The following is an 18,410-nucleotide window of genomic DNA, read 5'->3' as shown; positions in this document are numbered from 1 at the left end:
ATGTCTCAAGACAGCTGATTTAAGATTCTTATATTTTTGTTCTTCAAAGGTATTTGTGTTCATTTATCATTCATTTGTTCCTTAGCCTAACATCTCAATATATATTCGCTCAGGCTTCATGATAGTTTTAAAAGAATATGAAGTCAATTAAAACTTCACAGATCAACTGGTAGAGGTAGAAAATGTCAATCTGTGTTGTATATGTAATGAGCGTTATTTAACTCTGCATTCGAAAGATGAGTAAAGAGAATGTATAGCATATTCATTGAAAGTATTATGCTTTCTTAAAAGAGTAATCATTTACCTAACGCAAAACATTAAAAGGGGACTAGATTAGAAATGACTTGGGAAGTAGAAGTCTGACCTTGACCCAGTTCTCTGGCATGCTGGCTGGCAAGAAGCATTTATGACTCCTTGAGCTAGCACAGCTGCCAGGGAATCCATAGGAGAGGGTGTCTGAAGTGAAGAGAGAGGTTCCATTTAATTAGTCACCAGGAAAATATTTAAGATGCTAGTCTGTTTACATCTGATGTCTGCTCATCATCTTTGGTAGATGAGAAGGCTGTGTGTGTGTGTGTGTGTGTGTGTGTGTATCCGAGTATGTTTCCGTGTGTGAGGGTATGTGTATGTGCACATGCCAATATATGAATTAATGTATGTTAGTCCGTGTGAATCAATATATAGTGTGGTCATACCATGGTGCATGTGTGTAGGTCAGAGGATGACCTCAGTTGTCTATGCCTTCTGTCTGATTTGAGATAATTAAGGTTCCACTTGGGGGTTTGCTTTGTTTGTTTTCTGCTGACTATGCCAGACTAGCTATCCATGAACTTCTGGGAAGTCTCCACTGCAAGAGTTTTACCCACCGAGTCATCCCTCTAGGCTCTCTAAAAAGACTTTACGTGAGGGTAAGTTCACCTTCTCCTGAAGACTTTGATAGCAAAAAGCTAAGCTACAGGGTGGGCAAGCTTTGGTTTGGAAACAAAAGACAGAGAACTGGATTGCTCTCCTCCATGCTGGTAAGAAGTTTCCAGCTTCTCCAAGTCTCTGCTGATGCTGATGGCTAGACTCTGTTTGGAACCCAGATGCCTGGTTGTTCTTACACTGCAGCCCAGAACTCAGGGACATACTAGGACTTGGAGCCTGGGCTGCACAAGCCCATCCAAATAATATGTGCTGATTGGTGGCACCTCGCTAGAAGCAGCTTGCCCCTTCTGTTCTCCACTGACCTAGGTGCTTAGCCACCATTTGCATCCCAAGCTGCTTCAGTCAATAGAGATGAACAATTCCTTTATAATGTATAGGCAAAACAGCATATTCATTGAATTCATCAGGCCCCTTCCTTTGGAACTGTTCTTCCTCGGTGGTCCATGCAGAGTTTGTGAGCTAAAACCTGGGTGCTGGTAGCTAGAAGGAACATTTCCAGGACTTTTGTTTGTTGGTTGGTTTGTTTGTTGGGATGGGGGAAAGGAGGGGGCAGGGGGAGGTCCCCCACAGGATATTCTCAATATCCAGTTTGCTTTTCGCTAAAAGTGTAATTATGGATGGAGCAAAAGCTTCCCCACCGACTGAGTTGACAAGGCCAATCACCATGGAGTAAATGTGTGTTGAGGAAATTACCTTACCCTGCACCTTGCCCGAGCTTCCCAAAAGCCCCAGGAGGTAGGGAAATCATTTGCTTCTGGTTTATAGGGGGAAAAGAGTCTGGGAAATAGAAGCCGTGGGCCTAGGTATTGGCATGCAGTTTCCAATTATGGAGTCTGTGACCTTTTCCAATAAGAAACACACTGAAACTTGGACTACAAAGTCAACAAAGCTTCCTGCAAGGGTTCCTTCATACAGTCTCCCCTTGCTGAGCTGATGGTTGCATTAAATCTTTGATCAGGGCTAGAGGTGTGATTTGGTGGTCGAATAAGTGTTTAGCACAGGACTCTGTTCTCGCCACAGCATCAATAAATAAGTACGGAAGGAAGAAACGTTGGTTAGGTGTACTATAAGCTTGAGACTAATTTACAGAACATCTCCTTAGCCTGATATACTTACTGCAATGCAAGACTGGGCGGGAGCTAGCAGAGACAGAGACCTTCACTCACCCTTTCTTCACTTCTCCCGTGGTTAACATTCTGCATCAAATCAAAGAAAATGTCAAATTTAACACAGTAAGCAGTGCAACTTGAGTTGAGTCATAATATATTTTTTTCTCTTTCCCCTAGGATATTTTACACAGTGACATTACTTAATAGCACCCCCTATGTTATAATCAATTTCCTACCAATTTCACCATTTCCAAAGGGAGGGCCAAGAACTCAGGCAGGGAGTCAAATACTCTACCCTAATGTCTAGTGACACATAAATTTGAAAGTTAACATTTATTTAATTGCCAAAGCGGTCATGCTAAGTGCATAGTCTGACATATTGTTGGATGTTAAAAATGATCATTTTTGTGACAGGAAAAGGTCTATAAAATCAAGAAACAGGGCTGGAGAGATGGCTTGGATATTAAAAGCACTTATTATGGCAGAGAACTCAGGTTCAATTCCCAGCACCCACAATGGTGGCTCAAAACTGTCCCGACCTCCATTCCCAGAGGATCCAACTTTCAGCCTCTGTGGGCACCAGGCATGCATGTGATACACAGATAGACATGCAAGGAAGCTACTCATTCCATAAATCAATGTTCAAAATTGTTAAAAGAAAAACAAAGACAATATACTATTTGACGCACGATCCAACTCATTTTTAAGATCTCCATTTGTGCAGATTGGCCCAGTCACTTGGGCCGTGCTTCTTGATGTGACATTTCTGTTCTCTAAAGGAAAGGACTGTGGTGATAACAAAATTAGCCAGCACCCCATCCTTCCAGAACTCTCTAGACTGCCTCTCTCAGCTTACTCTGCCCTATGGCTTCTAGGTAAAACACGCCAATGTAAGGCATGTCCTGACAGAGATCCAAGGGCAGAAGAACATTGAAAGGAGCAGAGCTGCCTGCATTGCTGTGCTGCTCATTCTGACAGCCAGCCCCTTCCTTCAGCTCTTGCTTTCTTCCGTGTCCTGGCGGGGCCCTGAGGCCATAGCCCAAGTCACCAGTACCAGGGACATCACCTCAGCTCTTCTGGCTAACTCTTCATGACCTTAACATTCTATTCAGTTTTTTTTTTCTACCTCATTTTTACTTCCTGTCAAATGAGAGCAGTGACTGTGCCCTACTTTATAAACTGTTTAAGCCAGTGAGGGCGGGGAGGCACGAGAGTGCATATCAATCTGGGTACAGAAAGAACGCTTGATTTTCCCATAGCAATATATCCAGTGTGGTCTCTGCTCCCTCACCACATGCTCACCTCAGAGTGTCTGATGGTTAAAGAACTTAATGGTCCAGGTTCCCAGCCAAGGAATGATGCTTCCCACAGTAGGCCGTTTCCGCATCCCAGTTAATGAAGTTTAAACAATCCCCAACAGATATGCCCAGAGAGCCATCTCCCAAGCACTTCTAGATTTGGTCAAGTTGACAATTAACAATAAACCATGCCATTAGAAGAAGAGCCAAGGCCAGTCAGGGAGTGCAGGATATAGTTCTTTGTTAAGAAGACCAACACATGCCTGAGAAAAAGGTTCCAAGTAAGTGAAAAGGTGGTTTAAGGCCACTCAAAGTAGGAATGCAGAGGGGAAAGCAATGACGGTGACATATCTTGGCTATTGCCTGCCATTTGCAATTAGTTCATGTCTCTCACCAAAGGGCAGACTATCCTGCCCTCCTCAACACAAAGACTGAGCCTATTTTACAAATAAAGTGAAATTAGAGAGAAGGAATACATTCATTATTAAGCTGATTTTTTTTTCCCCAGAAAAGTATGAAATGGTCATCAGTAGGAATTCAAGGCAGACGGATGGAGCTTAACATCTTTTCCCAATCCAGATAACTATCTACTTCGTGAAAGTTCAGTAAATATCAAAATCATATCTCTTTTCTTCTCCTTCTCTCTCTCTTTAAGGCATGTGAGTCTTCATGTGTGCAGATGCATGTAGAGGCCTGAAAAACAACCTTGGTGTCATGAACACCATCACGCTCCTTTGAGGCAGGGCCTCTCATTGGTGTGCAGCTCCACGGTTACTGTCTGGTCAGTGAGCGCCGGGTATCCTCCTAAATACACCTCCCCAGAACAGACATTAAAAACGCAAGCCACCATGCCTAGAATGCTTTAGTATAGTTTGAGACATTGAACTCAGGTCCTAGTGTTTATGGGTCAAACACTACCAACTGAATTATCTTTTCCAACCCTCAAAGGGAGACCTCAAGCTCAGCATCAACTTGTGAATAACAACATTTCAGGATGTGACATAACCTGACTGTAGGAGGACCCCTGGGGTCTAGTGCTTTGTAGCATAACCTTCAGTAGGCATTGAAGTTTTGTAGAGACAAGTCACTGACCTCAGGGAAACAATGCTCTAGCCAGAAGCAAAATGGGGAACCCAGATTGCGCAGTAAATAAGGAACTGCTTTGAGAAGCCAGTCTCAAGCCTTTGGGTGGCTGGGCCCAGCATAGGCCGCACATGGATACCTTTGGTGTGGCCTCATGGCTCATCAGGGAAGGGCTAGCTTTTGTAGTCCCCATGTTTGCATTGCTGTATCAGGCTGAGATGCAGAAGTTTCCTCTATTCTCCTTAGAATGGGTAGATCTAACTGTATTTTGTGGGCAAAATAGTCTCCCAACTGACAGAAAACTTCAGGCAATGGTCTTGTAGCCATCTTTATAAGCTCCAGCTGGGAGCTTATAAATCACTTTTAACCATGATGGAAGGCTGGTGTTACCCTTCGATGCCTTGAGGTGACAACAAGAGTTAACAAGTGACTGATCAGAACCATTTCTCTCCCTACCCTGGAGCAGGCCATTAAAGAGTGAGGCTGCTCAGTATGCAGCAGAGACAGCCTGCAGGGGTGTGCATGTGCCGGGGCTTGCATGCTCTGATGCATGTGTGGAGGTCAGAGGACAACTGTCATCAGATGGTTCTCTTCTTCCACCATGGGCTCCAGGGACCAAACTCAGGTCATCAGGCTTGCATGACAAGTGCATTTACCTGCAGAGCCACCCCATCAGCCCAAGACAAACTAATTTAAATCTGTGTGGGCAGGCCTGTGGATTTCTGATAATTGCCATGGCCCAGATTTTTCAAAGGCACTTGTAAATGACAATTCCTCATACATAGAATAAAAGATCTCCCTTAGTGCTATTCTGTCAATGATGGTTAGGACTTAGATGGTTTTACACATGCACAAGAAATTGTCTCTTGACCATTGTTTGAGTGTATGACATTGTCTGGTACCCAGGGGCTCTTGTATTGGGTTCTTACCTATTGGGATATTGATGTAATTACAAAATTACAAGGAATCAGAAGTCATGTTCCCAGCTCTAACTGTAATGACAACTTTAAAAAATGTCTCGCCTTGGGAGGGAGGTCAGTCAGCAGAGTGCTTGCCATGCAAGAATAAGTATCTGAGTTCAAACTTCCATGTTAAAAACAAAATCTCTCTACACCTTGAGAAAAAAATGAGAAACCAGATCATGGTCAGCATGTAGCCCTTGCATATGGATGTGAAATATATGTGTGTGTAAATAAAATATATACACACACACACACACAAATACACAAGGAGTATGTATCTGTGGCATAACCACAACCAAAAAAAAAAAAAAAAAAACCTTCCAATTCTTTCTCCAGTTTCTGTAAAAGAATTTAACTTAATTGTCCAACTTAGTAGGTGTTACGGAATGTTCCATCAAGTCAAAAAGGCCCATCAATTAAGTTTGAGTGGAAGGTTCATGTGAAAACAGAATTTCCCATTGATCTCTACTGAATAGCTGGAGAGTTATCTCTCTTTCCTGTGTGTTAAAGAACACTAATCATGTCCACAAAATGAAAATAAAATCATCTTTTCCATCATATTCTTGCAGGGGCTTGTCGTGGGGGTGATCTGTTGGCTTTTCATTATCATACAGAATTATCAACCAGAATTAGCATACAGCACTGTGTTGTGCTTCGCATCCATTTTCTGAGTTGTCTAGTGTCTTCAGCCAAGTTGGCAGGGAGGAAAGACCCAAGACGTGTCACTGCATGATTGAATGAGACCCATGATAGTAATGAGCAGGCTGAGATTGAGAGTTCAGATCATCCAGAAAGAAGAATGAAGGTTCTCTATCCCCAGCCCCCAAAATCCTCTTGATTGTATACAGCCCTTGGTGTAAATGTGTGTAATGACAGAGGGCCCATAGCAATGTGTAGTCTATTCTACTCTCTCCTCATTTTAAAATCATTTACCATCTTTCAAAATGCAAAGACCCTTAACTTTATCCCTGTTTCAAAAGCAGTAAAAATATACCATCAAAATCCTAACAAGCCTATGTGCCTGGCTCTTTGCCTGGTGCTCTGTCCAGCACTTGGCCTCTCTGCCATGCTTCTCCTGGGAACCATTGTCTTCTGCTGCCCCTGTTTCCATCCAGGTCACTATCATTTGCTGAACATAGGCTCAGCACCTCTCTTCCACAATAGCTCTGCAGCTCTCTTAATTTTCTGAGCCCTCTGTTCTCACACACACCCTTCTCTACTCTGGATTCCAGGCTCTTCTGATCCTAGCCTTTCTACCACTCCTTAGACTTCTATTGATTTTTCATTTCTGCAAGTTAATGCCTGAGTGTTACTGTGACCTATAGGTCCATTTCCATAGCCATTTCAGGTGATCATAACTCATAAATGTAGCATCGTCAAGATCAGCCATGTTCTTGTGACTTCCAAACCTGTGCCCAAAGACAAAATTGGCTCGCCTAAGCTTCAGAGCCTTTCACTCATTTGTTTACTAATAGCTAATATGCATTTGTCCCTCTAGTGTCTCCAACTCAGGTGCTACCGTTAGTTACATACAAATGTAACCAAGAGGATTACTAGGACTGGCCTTCATTCTCTGCCATTCCTCTCTGTACCTGAATGACAGGCTACAACATCCGCCAACAGTATTTTTGGATGGGTTTCTTATCTCTACCACTACTACATTGGCTCAGCTGTGCCTTCATCTTCTTTCTTGGTTTACTGTGGTTGTCCCCATGGACTCTCAACCTCCAACTCTGCATCTCCCATGAATCCAGGGATGTCTTTGTGAAAGTGTCCACCATTTCACCGCTCCACTTAGACCTACACCGTCACTCTCCATTCCAGTCTGATCTTAAAGCATTACATTTTCACTTTATAAGACAGTGTTTAAAGCCCTACAATTTGAGCCTGATTTGCACTTCTGACCCCTTCTACAATCCCTAATGGAGTCTAACCACCTTTGAACTTAGTTCTCACATCTCTGGGCTTTGCATGTATGAACCCTGACTCTTCTTACTTCATACAACCTCACTAACATTAACCACTCATATTCCTACTGGAAGCTTCTGAAGTTGTGGGTCATGACCCCAAATGACATCACAGAACTGACTGTGGGGGTGAGTTGTAAAATAAAGGGGGGGGGGGTTGGTCATAAAATTCTGAATATGTGAGGACCAAAGTAAACTCGGCATCAAATGCGGAATGAATCCAAGATTTTTCTGAGACAATATCTGTCCCTTAAGTAAAAGCTTTCCCAGTTGTAGTCATAGATAGCTACCTACAGATTGGATCTGAGGCTGTGGTAGTTATCTTGAGGTGGTTGGCCAGGGCTGGTTCCACCCTAATACCCTGTAGACATGCAGGTCAGTGGTGCTGATCTCCTGGCCTGTGGCCTCCAGGTGAAAAGAATTAAGTCTGTAGAAATAGGTACCAAGGGGCCAGTTATCATAGCCTTCTCCATCTTTCTCTTGACTCTGGCCCCTGCCCCCCAGCGTGTTTTGGGGAAAGCCTTCTGTCTGACTCAGTGTTCTGCCACCAGCCAGGTGAATGCACAGCATCATCATTAACAGGCCAGCTGAGGCACACGAAAGCTCTCTTTCCCTCTGAGGCCCTACCCTCATTAAGAAAGTAAAATGTTGGTGAGTCTTGCGGACAGCCTTCCTCCCTCTGGATTGTGGGAGATCTCTGGCTGTCAGCATAGCACTCTGGGCCAGGAAAGTTCAGAGAATTACTTCAATAATATGACAGCCTCTTCCATTTAAAATGGAATTCAGCTCGGCTTCCCTCGGAGCCTTCATTGAAATTCTGCACATGATCCAGCCCTCTAGTCATTTAACAATGCCTCTCATGTTTGCCCTGATTTAAGAAAGAAAGAAAAAAGGAGAGAGAGAGAGAGAGAGAGAGAGAGAGAGAGAGAGAGAGAAGTAAAAGAAAGAAAGAACAGAAAGCAAGCAACCCAGCTTTCTGTTTGTGATAACTGGATCAGGGTGGTGTAATTGCAGGGAGGAGGCCCCCAGGCTGACAGTAATAGGATGGCTCCTCTGATGTGTGTTACCATCAGACAATGACCTGTGCGTGGTTGTTCTCGGGGGACAGTAAAGAGGCTTTTAAGAATTACTCACTGTGAAGGATGAAAGCTAATAGGAAAGGAGCAAGTGAAGAGCAGAGAGACGCTTCGGGAAGTCTGGCTTCACTTAGGCCTGTCATGGCTCCCTTCAAAGTCATTAGGACGAGTGGGTCTCCGAAGGAGCACTCTGAGCATCGCACATTCTCATGCAGGCTCCTCCCAGGTCAAGGCACCTCCTTCCTGAGGAATTAAAGCCACTAAATAATAAATATCAAGGGAAAGGAAAAGAACGGATCCAGAGACTGCCAATAAGTAAGGTGAGAGAGGGCACTTATATCAAAGAAGATACAGCTCCTAATGGGCTTCTACAGCAAGAGAGAAAAAGACAGTCCTTATACTCTGTGTCCTTGTCTTAAAGGCCAGACATAGCTCCTGAATCGCATACACCAGCAGGCTGGCAGCTTGTGTTCGACTTGGGCACTGTTATTAAAAACAGAAAAATCAGATGTGCCTGGGGAACTTCAAGGATGCTTGTGCAGAATTGTAGGTGGATATGTCTTCCAATGAAGTGCCCAAAAGCTGCTCTCTGCGCATAAGGTGGGGGTCCACTTCAGGAACCCACAGAGGTTCTGCAGTATAAAGTTACATACTTGCTTTCCTTATCCACAGCCTCCTGGGACCGACCACAAAGGCTGGTTGCTGATTCTGGGAAGGGCAGTGTGTCCTAGAGATGTAGCCTTTGTAGTGAAATAAAACTAAGGAACACGTTCACAGTATCCACACAGTGAGAACACATAACAGCAGCGTAAGCTCCAAACATAGTATCTTGAAATGGCCTCCGGCATGGAGGCTTTTGCTTTGTCTCCAGCCCCTGATCTGATATTCTAGATTGCTTGGTAGTAGGTTTCTCACACCCATATTTACCCTCAAAATACTATGAACACTGCCTCCATCTCCAGCCCAGTGCTCTCCCTAGAGTTAAACCAGTTGTCCAGGAGGGTTTGGACTGAGTGGAAATCACATAGAATTAAGCTACCTGTGATAATTCTCTCAGCTCAAGACAACCTAGAGTTGCTTGAGAAGAGAATTTGTCCTTCAAAACCTCCTTGAAGGACTTGCAGTGAACAGTTCAGCCTTCGGGGAGTCTGCGAGAGATCACCTTGATTGTTAATCAAAGTAGGAATACCCCTCCTAAATATGGGCAATAACCTTTCAAGTGCTGCTAACAATTCAAAAGCTAGCTAAGCAAGTAACTAAGTAGACAGCATGGGCTTATCCATTTCTCTCTGCTTGGACTGTGGTTATTAAAAGGCTAGTTACTGAGTTTCTGCCTCAGTTTCCTCTTAGTGGTAGACTACATTTGAGTGAATAACCAACACAATAAAACAAAACAAAATCACCAACAATAACAACAACAACAAAACCAAAACACCCTCCTTAAGTTTCTATTCATCAGGGTAAGGGTGTAACAGATTAAAACTGAAAGTCACCCTGTCTGATCTACCAAGAATTTTAGAGTGTAATTCACTTGAACAGCCACCAAGTTCATTCCACTCCCAGAGGGTCCACCCACTGTCCTATTGTCTACAAAAAGCAGCCTGCAGGACAGTTCCTGAGTGGTAAGGGTTGGTTTGCATGAGGCAGTCATGTTTCAGCCTTGACTTTCTTCCTTTCCTATGAAGAAGAAGATTTTGCTCAGAAAACTGTGAGCCATAATTCTTTGCCTCTTCACCTAATTGCGTTAACTATTGAAAAAACAATTAATGTACCAAATGGCTATTGAACACCTGCCACATGAGAGAGATTATATTACCTGCAAGAGATGAGGAAGCCTGCATAATAAATGGTGAGAGAGAGAGAGAGAGAGAGAGAGAGAGAGAGAGAGAGAGAGAGAGAGAGAGAGAGAGAGAGAGAATGAGAGCTACAGGGTCAGAAGCCACAGCAAAAATTCTATTTGTCTCTCATAGTAGCTTTGAGGCTTTGATGATTTACTGTATCTTTTAAAGTCTTCCCTCTTCTTGAATGGTGTTTCATGAGAGCAACTGCTTCTTAGGATTCTGTAGCGCCATGAAAAAGCACTTTATTCTATCTTGGTCAGAGACCATGTGATAAACCCCTAAGTGTAAAGCTGGAGTACCATGAATGATTTTAAAGCAAAGGAAGATTTAGAAGAGTCCATAGGAGCCAAGAACCAGCAGATAATGGAAACTTGCGATAAGAGTGGCCAGTCCCAGACAAGCAATTTGCCTTCATGTTCATGACCAGCTTCACCATAATCAGGAACTGCCACGATCCCACAGCTCACCTCAGACAAAACAGCAGAGTTAGAATTCAGAAGCAAGTCCAAGGACAATTCCTGCGGAATGCAGGGATATGTGTAACTTGGCTCAGCTGGGATACCTGTGTGGCATATGTGCATGCCTGTGTATTTATGTGTGTGTAGGTGTATGTTTGACACATGCATGTAGAAGCCTGAAGTTGGCAATTGGAGTCTTCTTCAGTTGATCTTCCAATTACCCTTCTTTGAGGAAGGGTCTCTCAGTTGAGCCCAGAGCTCACTGATATGGCTAGCCTTGCTAGCCAGCTTGCTGTAGGTATCCATTGTATCTACCTTCCAAGTGCTGGAAATGCAGGCAGACTACTGCCCACCCAACATTTATGCAGGTGCTGGGAACCAGAACTCTCACCCTCGCATCTGCATGGCAAGTACTCTACCCACTGAGCCATCACTCAGAAGGGAGGGGAAATCCATGTATTAAGTGGACTGTTAACTAATAGCAGAAAAAGTCATCCACCCCATTAGGAATGGCTCACTCAGTCTGACCACATGCAAATCCCACTGCTTGGATACATTAAGATAGCCCACGACCTTCCTGAGAAATGCATTCTCTTGCCACCCTCCTGGGTTTCGGTTTTGACAGCCAACAGCCGTGGAGATAACCTGAAACCACAAATTCTGGATACGGTTTGGCTCATTTCATTCATTTCCAAAGTGTTTTCTGTGGTAAAGCTTCTAAGGAAGAGCTAAAAAATCATTTGCAACAATGTATCATGTCAGATCACTTTACATTCTGAGTTTTCACTGTATTGAAACAGGACAAACTACACACACACACACACACACACACACACATTGCACACTACAGAGTCTCCCTTTAGCAGAGTTGGCTATTTAAAGGCCATGAGGCATCCAGTCACCCTTAACCCTTTCACTTTCAGAAAAGTAAACACCACATAGGACTTGAAAATTGAATCAATCTTGACTAGATATGAAATAATAATAATAAAAAAAAACAGCTAATGTCTTCATCATTTCCTGAGCAAGCCTGTCAGGCAGAAGGGTGTTGCTTTTTTTTTTCTTCCTATTTTGTAAGATGTATTATAGCTGACTAATCCTCCATAAATATGAAAGAATGATCGTTTCACAGCTACCAATTGACAAACTGGAACACATTTTTCATTTGAGCAGGCAAGATAAGCAGGCTGCCAGGGGCTCTGCCACCTCTGCCTCAGACAAAGCCTGTCCCAGGCAGGAGCTGCTGGTTCATTCTTGGGTCACCACTATGTTATTTTTAGTTCTCTGAATCTTCACAGGAGTTCAGATCACATTTCAAGCGACCTCCCATCTCTGGGACTCCTCTACAGCCCACCTTCCCTAGCATAATTTAAAGAAATGGGTACCTCCAATTAAACCATTCCAGATGTAAATTTCTTGCCTGGAGAGCGAATTGAGAAACGAATGGGATTCATGAATATAAATTGAGCCTCCCTTACTCTTCCGTTTTCATCTTGAAATTGAAGACTATTCACCTCCCCCACATAAATCCTTATTTGCCTTAAGTGTGTTTACTGTGGGACCCCAGTGCAGGGCTGGTAGCATATTGCTATGTATAACCAAAGGTAACTCTCACAAATCATTCTGGGATGAGGCCTGGGGAGGGAGAGGCCGCATGTAGCTGCATCTGTGTTCCCAGAAAGAAAGTAGATAGCTCTGCAGCAGGCAGTGCCCTGTGTGGTGATTGGGTAACTCAGCCTCCACATGCTCGGCCTGTCCTTGAGTATTTCCTTCATTTATCTGCAAGGGGATTTTTTTATTCTCTCTCTCTGTCTCTTTGTCTCTCTGTCTCAGTGTCTCTCTGCCTCTCTCTGTCTCTGTCTCTGTCTCTCTGTCTCTCTCTCTGTCTCTCTCTCTCTCTCTGAACATCTTTGCACCCCTCATAGTTTCTCTTCACCTTAGTTTTGAGCCCTGATACAGGACTCTCTTGTCAGCCACAGGAGATTTTTTTTTTTTTTTTTTTTTTTTTAGCACAATGGTTGGTTCTGTGGAAGGAAGGACATGTCTGATCAGCAAACATGCAAATGAGCTTTGGACATTAGGCTGCTTTCTCCCTTGTTCCTCTTCCCTCGTTTTTGTCACCTCTCTATTTTTCTTTTCTGTTTGTTTGTTTATTATCTAGTGCAGTGGTTCTCAACCTTCCTAGTGCTGTACCTTTTTAATACTACAGTTCCTCATGCTGTGGTGATCCCCACCCCCCCATTCAAGTTACTTTCGTTGCTACTTCATAATGGTAATTTTGCTACTGTTATAAATCCTAATATAAATATTTGTGTTTTCTGAAACAAGCCCTTCTGAAAGGTTCTTTTATCCCCCCCAAAAGGGATTGTGATACATTGAAACGAACTGATCTAGTGGCTACACATAGTCAGTAAAAGGTCTATTCAGATGCCAAATACTAAGTTTGCCCTCAGTTTTCAGCCAGAAATATGTCTGTTTTAGTACTCCCAATGGCATGACCTTGACAGTGAGTTCAAATTGCCTGCTCTCGGTTACAAAAGCAAATGGTAAGAGAGTATAGCTCGTAATTGATTGTAACCCTCTTACAACCTTATCAAGTTACATTTTATGTATATTACAGAGCATGCTACAAAAGACTCAGTGTTGTTCAAAATAGCTTGATAAGGAAATAGTAAAATATTCTCAGATTGTCTTGTCAGGGCATAACTTTATTTTGCGTATGTGGGTTCTGTGTGTGTGTGTTTGTGTGTGTGTGTGTATCTGTCTTTCTGTCTGTCTATGTCTGTGTGTATCTGAGTATTTGTGTCTATCTGTCTGTGTCTGAGTGTGTGCATCTCTAGCTATGTCTGTGTGTGTCTCTATCTGTTTGTATCTGAGTATGTGTGTTTCTGTCTTTGTGTGTGAATGAGTGTATATGTATGTCTATGTCTGTGTGTTCGTCTGTCTGTGTGTAGGTGTCTGTGTGTGTGTGTCTGTGTGTCTCTGACTCTGTCTCTGTCTCTGTGTGCATGCATGTGTGTGTGTGTAAGTGGGTGTGTCTCTATGTGTGTGTCTGTGTATGTAGAACAGACAACACACTTGGATGTCATTTTTCAAGGGTTGCCACTTTTCTTTTTAATTTAGGGTCTCTCATGGGCCCAGGAATCTCCTACAATACTAGACTGAATAGGCAATAGGACCAGGATCAACCTTTCTCTACCTCCCTGGCACTGAGATTACAAGCATGTGTCACCATATCCAAAGATTTTTTTTTTCTTTTAAATAAGAGTTCTGTGGATTTAACTCAGATCTTCATGATTGCAAGGCAAGCATTTGACTAGGTTATCTACCTCCTCTGCCAGACTTCATGATGGAAATTCCACGGCAGCTGGATATATAAATTAGAACAGAGGGTGTAGACACTAAAGACCAACAGAAACCTTTTAAAAAGAGAATGTATTCAAGCAGCTCCACATTCAAGACCTTCTGAGAAGCAGAGTTAACATGTCATAGCCTTCATGGTATTTCTTAACCCAAGTCAGGTGGGTTTGTGGTTGAGCTACACATACTGTAGGTATGAGCCCTTGGAGATGGGACTCTGGGGGTTACATAGGACTCTGAACATATGAAAGAAAAGCTTTGAGCATTCACCCTGGTGAAGACAGAGCAGAAAATTACAGCCATTACCCATAATTCAATTGGTGATACATGGTGTCCTTACAAGGACTTTAAATAATTTACTAAATTAAAAACTTCTGTAATTATGAGCAGGGTGCACAGTGGGAATAAAAATTAAGATGACCCTCAAGGCCATTGAAAGGGTGACTTTAGGAATCCATATTAATTCAGACCCCTAACCTCCCAATGTGGCCTGTCTCTAGATTATTGTCTGCTATCTTCCATGCCAATAGCTTGCTTCAAATCAACTTGGAGAACAGAATTAGTCTTCTAACTCAGCGACTCCCTGCAACATGGTTCTCTGATACGCCTGCTATAAATGAAGATATATAGTTACAGAACCAAGTATTTTCTTCTGTGAAGACTAAGATTTTATCTTCCCTCATTACAAAGTCACAGCATTCACAAGTATTCATTACATGCATCTGTTAACAATGTCTATACAATCTGTGTTCTTGTTTCATTTTTAGAATCCGACCGTACAATTTATCTCAGTGTCTGTGGTAAGATTCTCCTCTCTGGTCCTCAATTTCTCAGTGTAACATACCTATGCAAGCTCTGGAAACACCTTGTTTTACAGAAGTGAGCGATCCTATCGTCCTATCAAAGTTATAACTTTCTTCAACATTTATAAGAACAGTTCTCAGCCTTCTTTCACAATGCGTTTAAAACTTTTTGCTTTTAGAACAAAACTAACTAAATAAAATTTTCTCTATCAATTGAGAAAAAGAAAAGATAGCCATCCAAATGAATAAAAATAGATGATTTTTAAAAAATATTGTATTCTATGATATCTGATGCATGCTCATGACTATTGATTGGGTGTTTTACTGGAATGTTCTCTTAGGGGCTAATTGTTGAACAGAACACTTTTCTCTTGCTGACACCCCACCCCCAGTGGTTAATTCCTCAGCATGAGGAGTCATTTGTTCACCAGAACATGGCCAAATAGACTCCATACTGTGTGAACAGGCTGTTTGGTGGTTTCTGTATGCATAAAGCAAGTTCAGGAGAGTGGGAAAAAAATCAGTGAAGCAGTCATTTAAACTAAAACATCCTTAATAATCTGAAATTATTGAGACCATTGAGGAAGCCAAACACAAAACTATAATTTATGATGTCAAGAGAGGCTGCTGTGTAATGATGAATTAATCATAGTCACATGTGTTCACTGGACTAGTCTGTGTAACAATAGAAATACCAGGGTTTCATTGGCCTATCCTATGTAACAATAGAAATGTCAGATTATTTTTTTTTTGAGTACTCTATGCAGCAATGGAAATGTCACAGGAGGTTCACTGGACCATTCTTTGCAACAATAGAAGTATCAGAAGATTTTTATTTAACTGTTTTATGTAGCAATGGAAATGTCAGTGGACCTTTTGAAGCCATAACACTGTCCACACTTCAAGGTTGCTTTTTAAAATTTTTTTTTCATTCTTAGGAAACAAACACCTGGATAGCTTAGCCACACCATGGAGCCTGAGATGTCTGAGGCTGCTAGCACCCCACACAAAATCACAATTTCTTCCCACGACAGCTTCTTACAATCCATTCAGAAGAATTTTTTTTCTCTCTCCTTTACAGGTTACCAGCCAGTCTTGTCTGGTCAGCAGGGCTTCCAAGGCCTGATGGGAGTACAGCAGTCAGCACACAGCCAGGGTGTGATGAGCGGTCAGCAAGGAGCCCCCGTGCATGGTGGGATGGTCTCCTACCCAACCATGTCTTCTTATCAGGTGTGTGCCAGCAGCAGCGGGGTGTGGGTGTGGTTGTGGTTGGGGGGCTGGCCACAATCTCACACTTGTCAAGACAGAAGTTATAGGAAGTTGCAAGTGTGGAGCAGTTAGTAGGGTCATGGATGATTGATCCATGCCCCCATTAGTTCACTTTGAATTGAGACTTACAATTCAAATGTCAGGGCTTATTAATGCTATGCTGGATTTGCTTCCATAAAAACTGTTCATAGAAGGAAATTCTTTGATGCTCTATCCCAGAAGACCTTTGGGAACTCTGTTGAAATGATACTTGGTAGAAAACCATTATGGCGATTTCTCTACCATATTTTATCTACTCAAGTATACTTCTTTCTACTGGAGTTGCAAATTATCACAGGTTTTTATGTGGTGTCTCAGACGCATTTAAAGCAAACCGATGCAGGTACAATTCCATTCTGCAGGTCAGAGCACATATTGAGTCTTTAACACATCTTGTGTGTGCTTTTGTAATTCGGAACCGGAAGCCTCCAAGAATAAGAAATGAGGAAGGAGGAAAATGGTTTGACCGTTCAATTTAGCTGTACTGGATGCTTCTAGCTTTAAAGAAACTATACTCAAGCTTTCTATGTGGACAAAACCTTCCTTCCTACTAAGGAAGTCACCAAGCTTCTTCTCATGAAAACAGAAAGGGCATGCTTTTCCACACTGAGAGATAGCTAGAGGGGTGTCCAGATACTCTGTTGGGGCAAAGGAAGGAGCAGAGGAGGGAAGGGAGGAGAGAAGGCAAGAAGACTTTATACTTGTAAGCATCTGCTTTATCCTAGAATCTCTCCCTGCCATACTTTCAGAGGCTCTTTGACAGAGATGTACTTATCCAAATGGTCGCCATGTATGTTCAACCTGTGGTTCACAGGCTACATGCAACCCATGATTCCTGTGAATGTAGCACACATATTCATAAGCCATGGTACCCTGTACCGGTGTCAAGAGTTGTACAGTCAGACAGGTTAAGTGACTTTCTCCAAGGGAAATAGCTAATAAATGATAGATATAGGACTAGAAATCTGTTCAGTGGATCTCAAATACTTGAATGATATTTATGACATCATGCCCTCCCTGAACACATTAAACAGCATCCTCACACTTGTGTCTCACACAGGTGCCAATGACCCAAGGCTCTCAAGCAGTGCCCCAGCAGACATACCAACCACCAATCATGCTGCCCAGTCAGGCAGGCCAAGGGTCACTCCCAGCCACCGGAATGCCTGTGTACTGTAACGTCACACCGCCAAACCCTCAGAACAACCTAAGGTTGATGGGTCCACACTGCCCCTCCAGCACGGTTCCCGTCATGTCCGCTAGCTGCAGAACAAACTGTGGGAACGTGAGCAACGCGGGCTGGCAGGTCAAGTTCTGAGAGCTCGGGCTGCCTGCTGTCCACTTCATCAGACGTTAACTCACGGCCTTCAAAGGAAGAGGAGACTGACGACTGGCTGAGGACTTCCATATACACTCAACGTGCAAACGATTGCTGCTGGTATTCTGTACACACTAATCAAAGACTAATATACACATTAGCTGGTTAATGGTGCATATTTCTGTCATGTCTGCTAGGTATGCCTTTCTAGCTTAGCTAGTGACATGAATTCATCAAGGTAAGATTTTCTCCTACCACTGAATACCACTGTGTAGATTACAATATCCCTGATTCGGATTAGTTTTGTACTTCGTGTTGAGTTTGTGATGCTAAAAGTATTTAAAATATATATATATAAACTAAATCACACGGTACCAAAGCTGTAATGGAAAAAGGAAAGAGTTAAGGAATGGAAGGAATAATTTATATACACTATAGAGTTTTCTTTTTTAAATGGATATATATGGCATTGTAGTGTTTAATCCAAATAAAAGCTTATTTGACCTTACGGAGGAAGGTCATGTTTTTACCACCAGTTTGTTTCCGTCTCTCTTTCCATGTGCTGTTTACCTATTTAGTTAATGGTTTCATTAGCAGATAGACATTAATTTTACAGAATGACATTTCCATACTTCTACAGAATGCATTTTGACCTCATTAAAACTCAGTGTCTCCTCAAACTCTCCTTGATATCCTCCCTCTTCTCAGTTAGCTCCACTCCTCCACGCACTGTCTGTCTGTCTGTTTGTCTTTAATGAACCAATGAGGATTTGGGGGGGTGAGGCTTTATTTGACTTTCATTACAATATTGTTGCTCATCACCAATGGATATTAGGACCGAAACTCAAACAAGGCTGGAACCTGGAGGCAGGAGCCCATGGAGGGGTGTTTCTTACTGAC

General features: G+C 42.7%; 1 protein-coding gene across 20 annotated transcripts in view; it reads left to right on the top strand.

Moving 5' to 3' along the window:
* Positions 1-18,034, top strand: part of Arpp21 (cAMP regulated phosphoprotein 21) — a 167,132-nt gene extending 149,098 nt beyond the window's left edge. For all 20 annotated transcript variants that reach the window (XM_029481247.2, XM_085828093.1, XM_029481248.2 and 17 more), the window contains 2 exons: positions 15,966-16,114; positions 17,253-18,034. In XM_029481247.2, the coding sequence (XP_029337107.1) occupies positions 15,966-16,114; positions 17,253-17,510 (407 nt within the window). In that variant the 3' untranslated portion in view covers positions 17,511-18,034. The remainder of the gene's footprint in view (positions 1-15,965; positions 16,115-17,252) is intronic.
* Positions 18,035-18,410: the final 376 nt, after the last annotated feature.

The sequence above is a fragment of the Mus caroli genome, unplaced genomic scaffold (assembly GCF_978045245.1).
Source record: "Mus caroli unplaced genomic scaffold, Mus_caroli_1 scaffold_11, whole genome shotgun sequence".
In the NCBI taxonomy this organism is placed as follows: Eukaryota; Metazoa; Chordata; class Mammalia; order Rodentia; family Muridae; genus Mus; species Mus caroli.
This window is presented reverse-complemented; position numbering and strand designations above follow the sequence as displayed.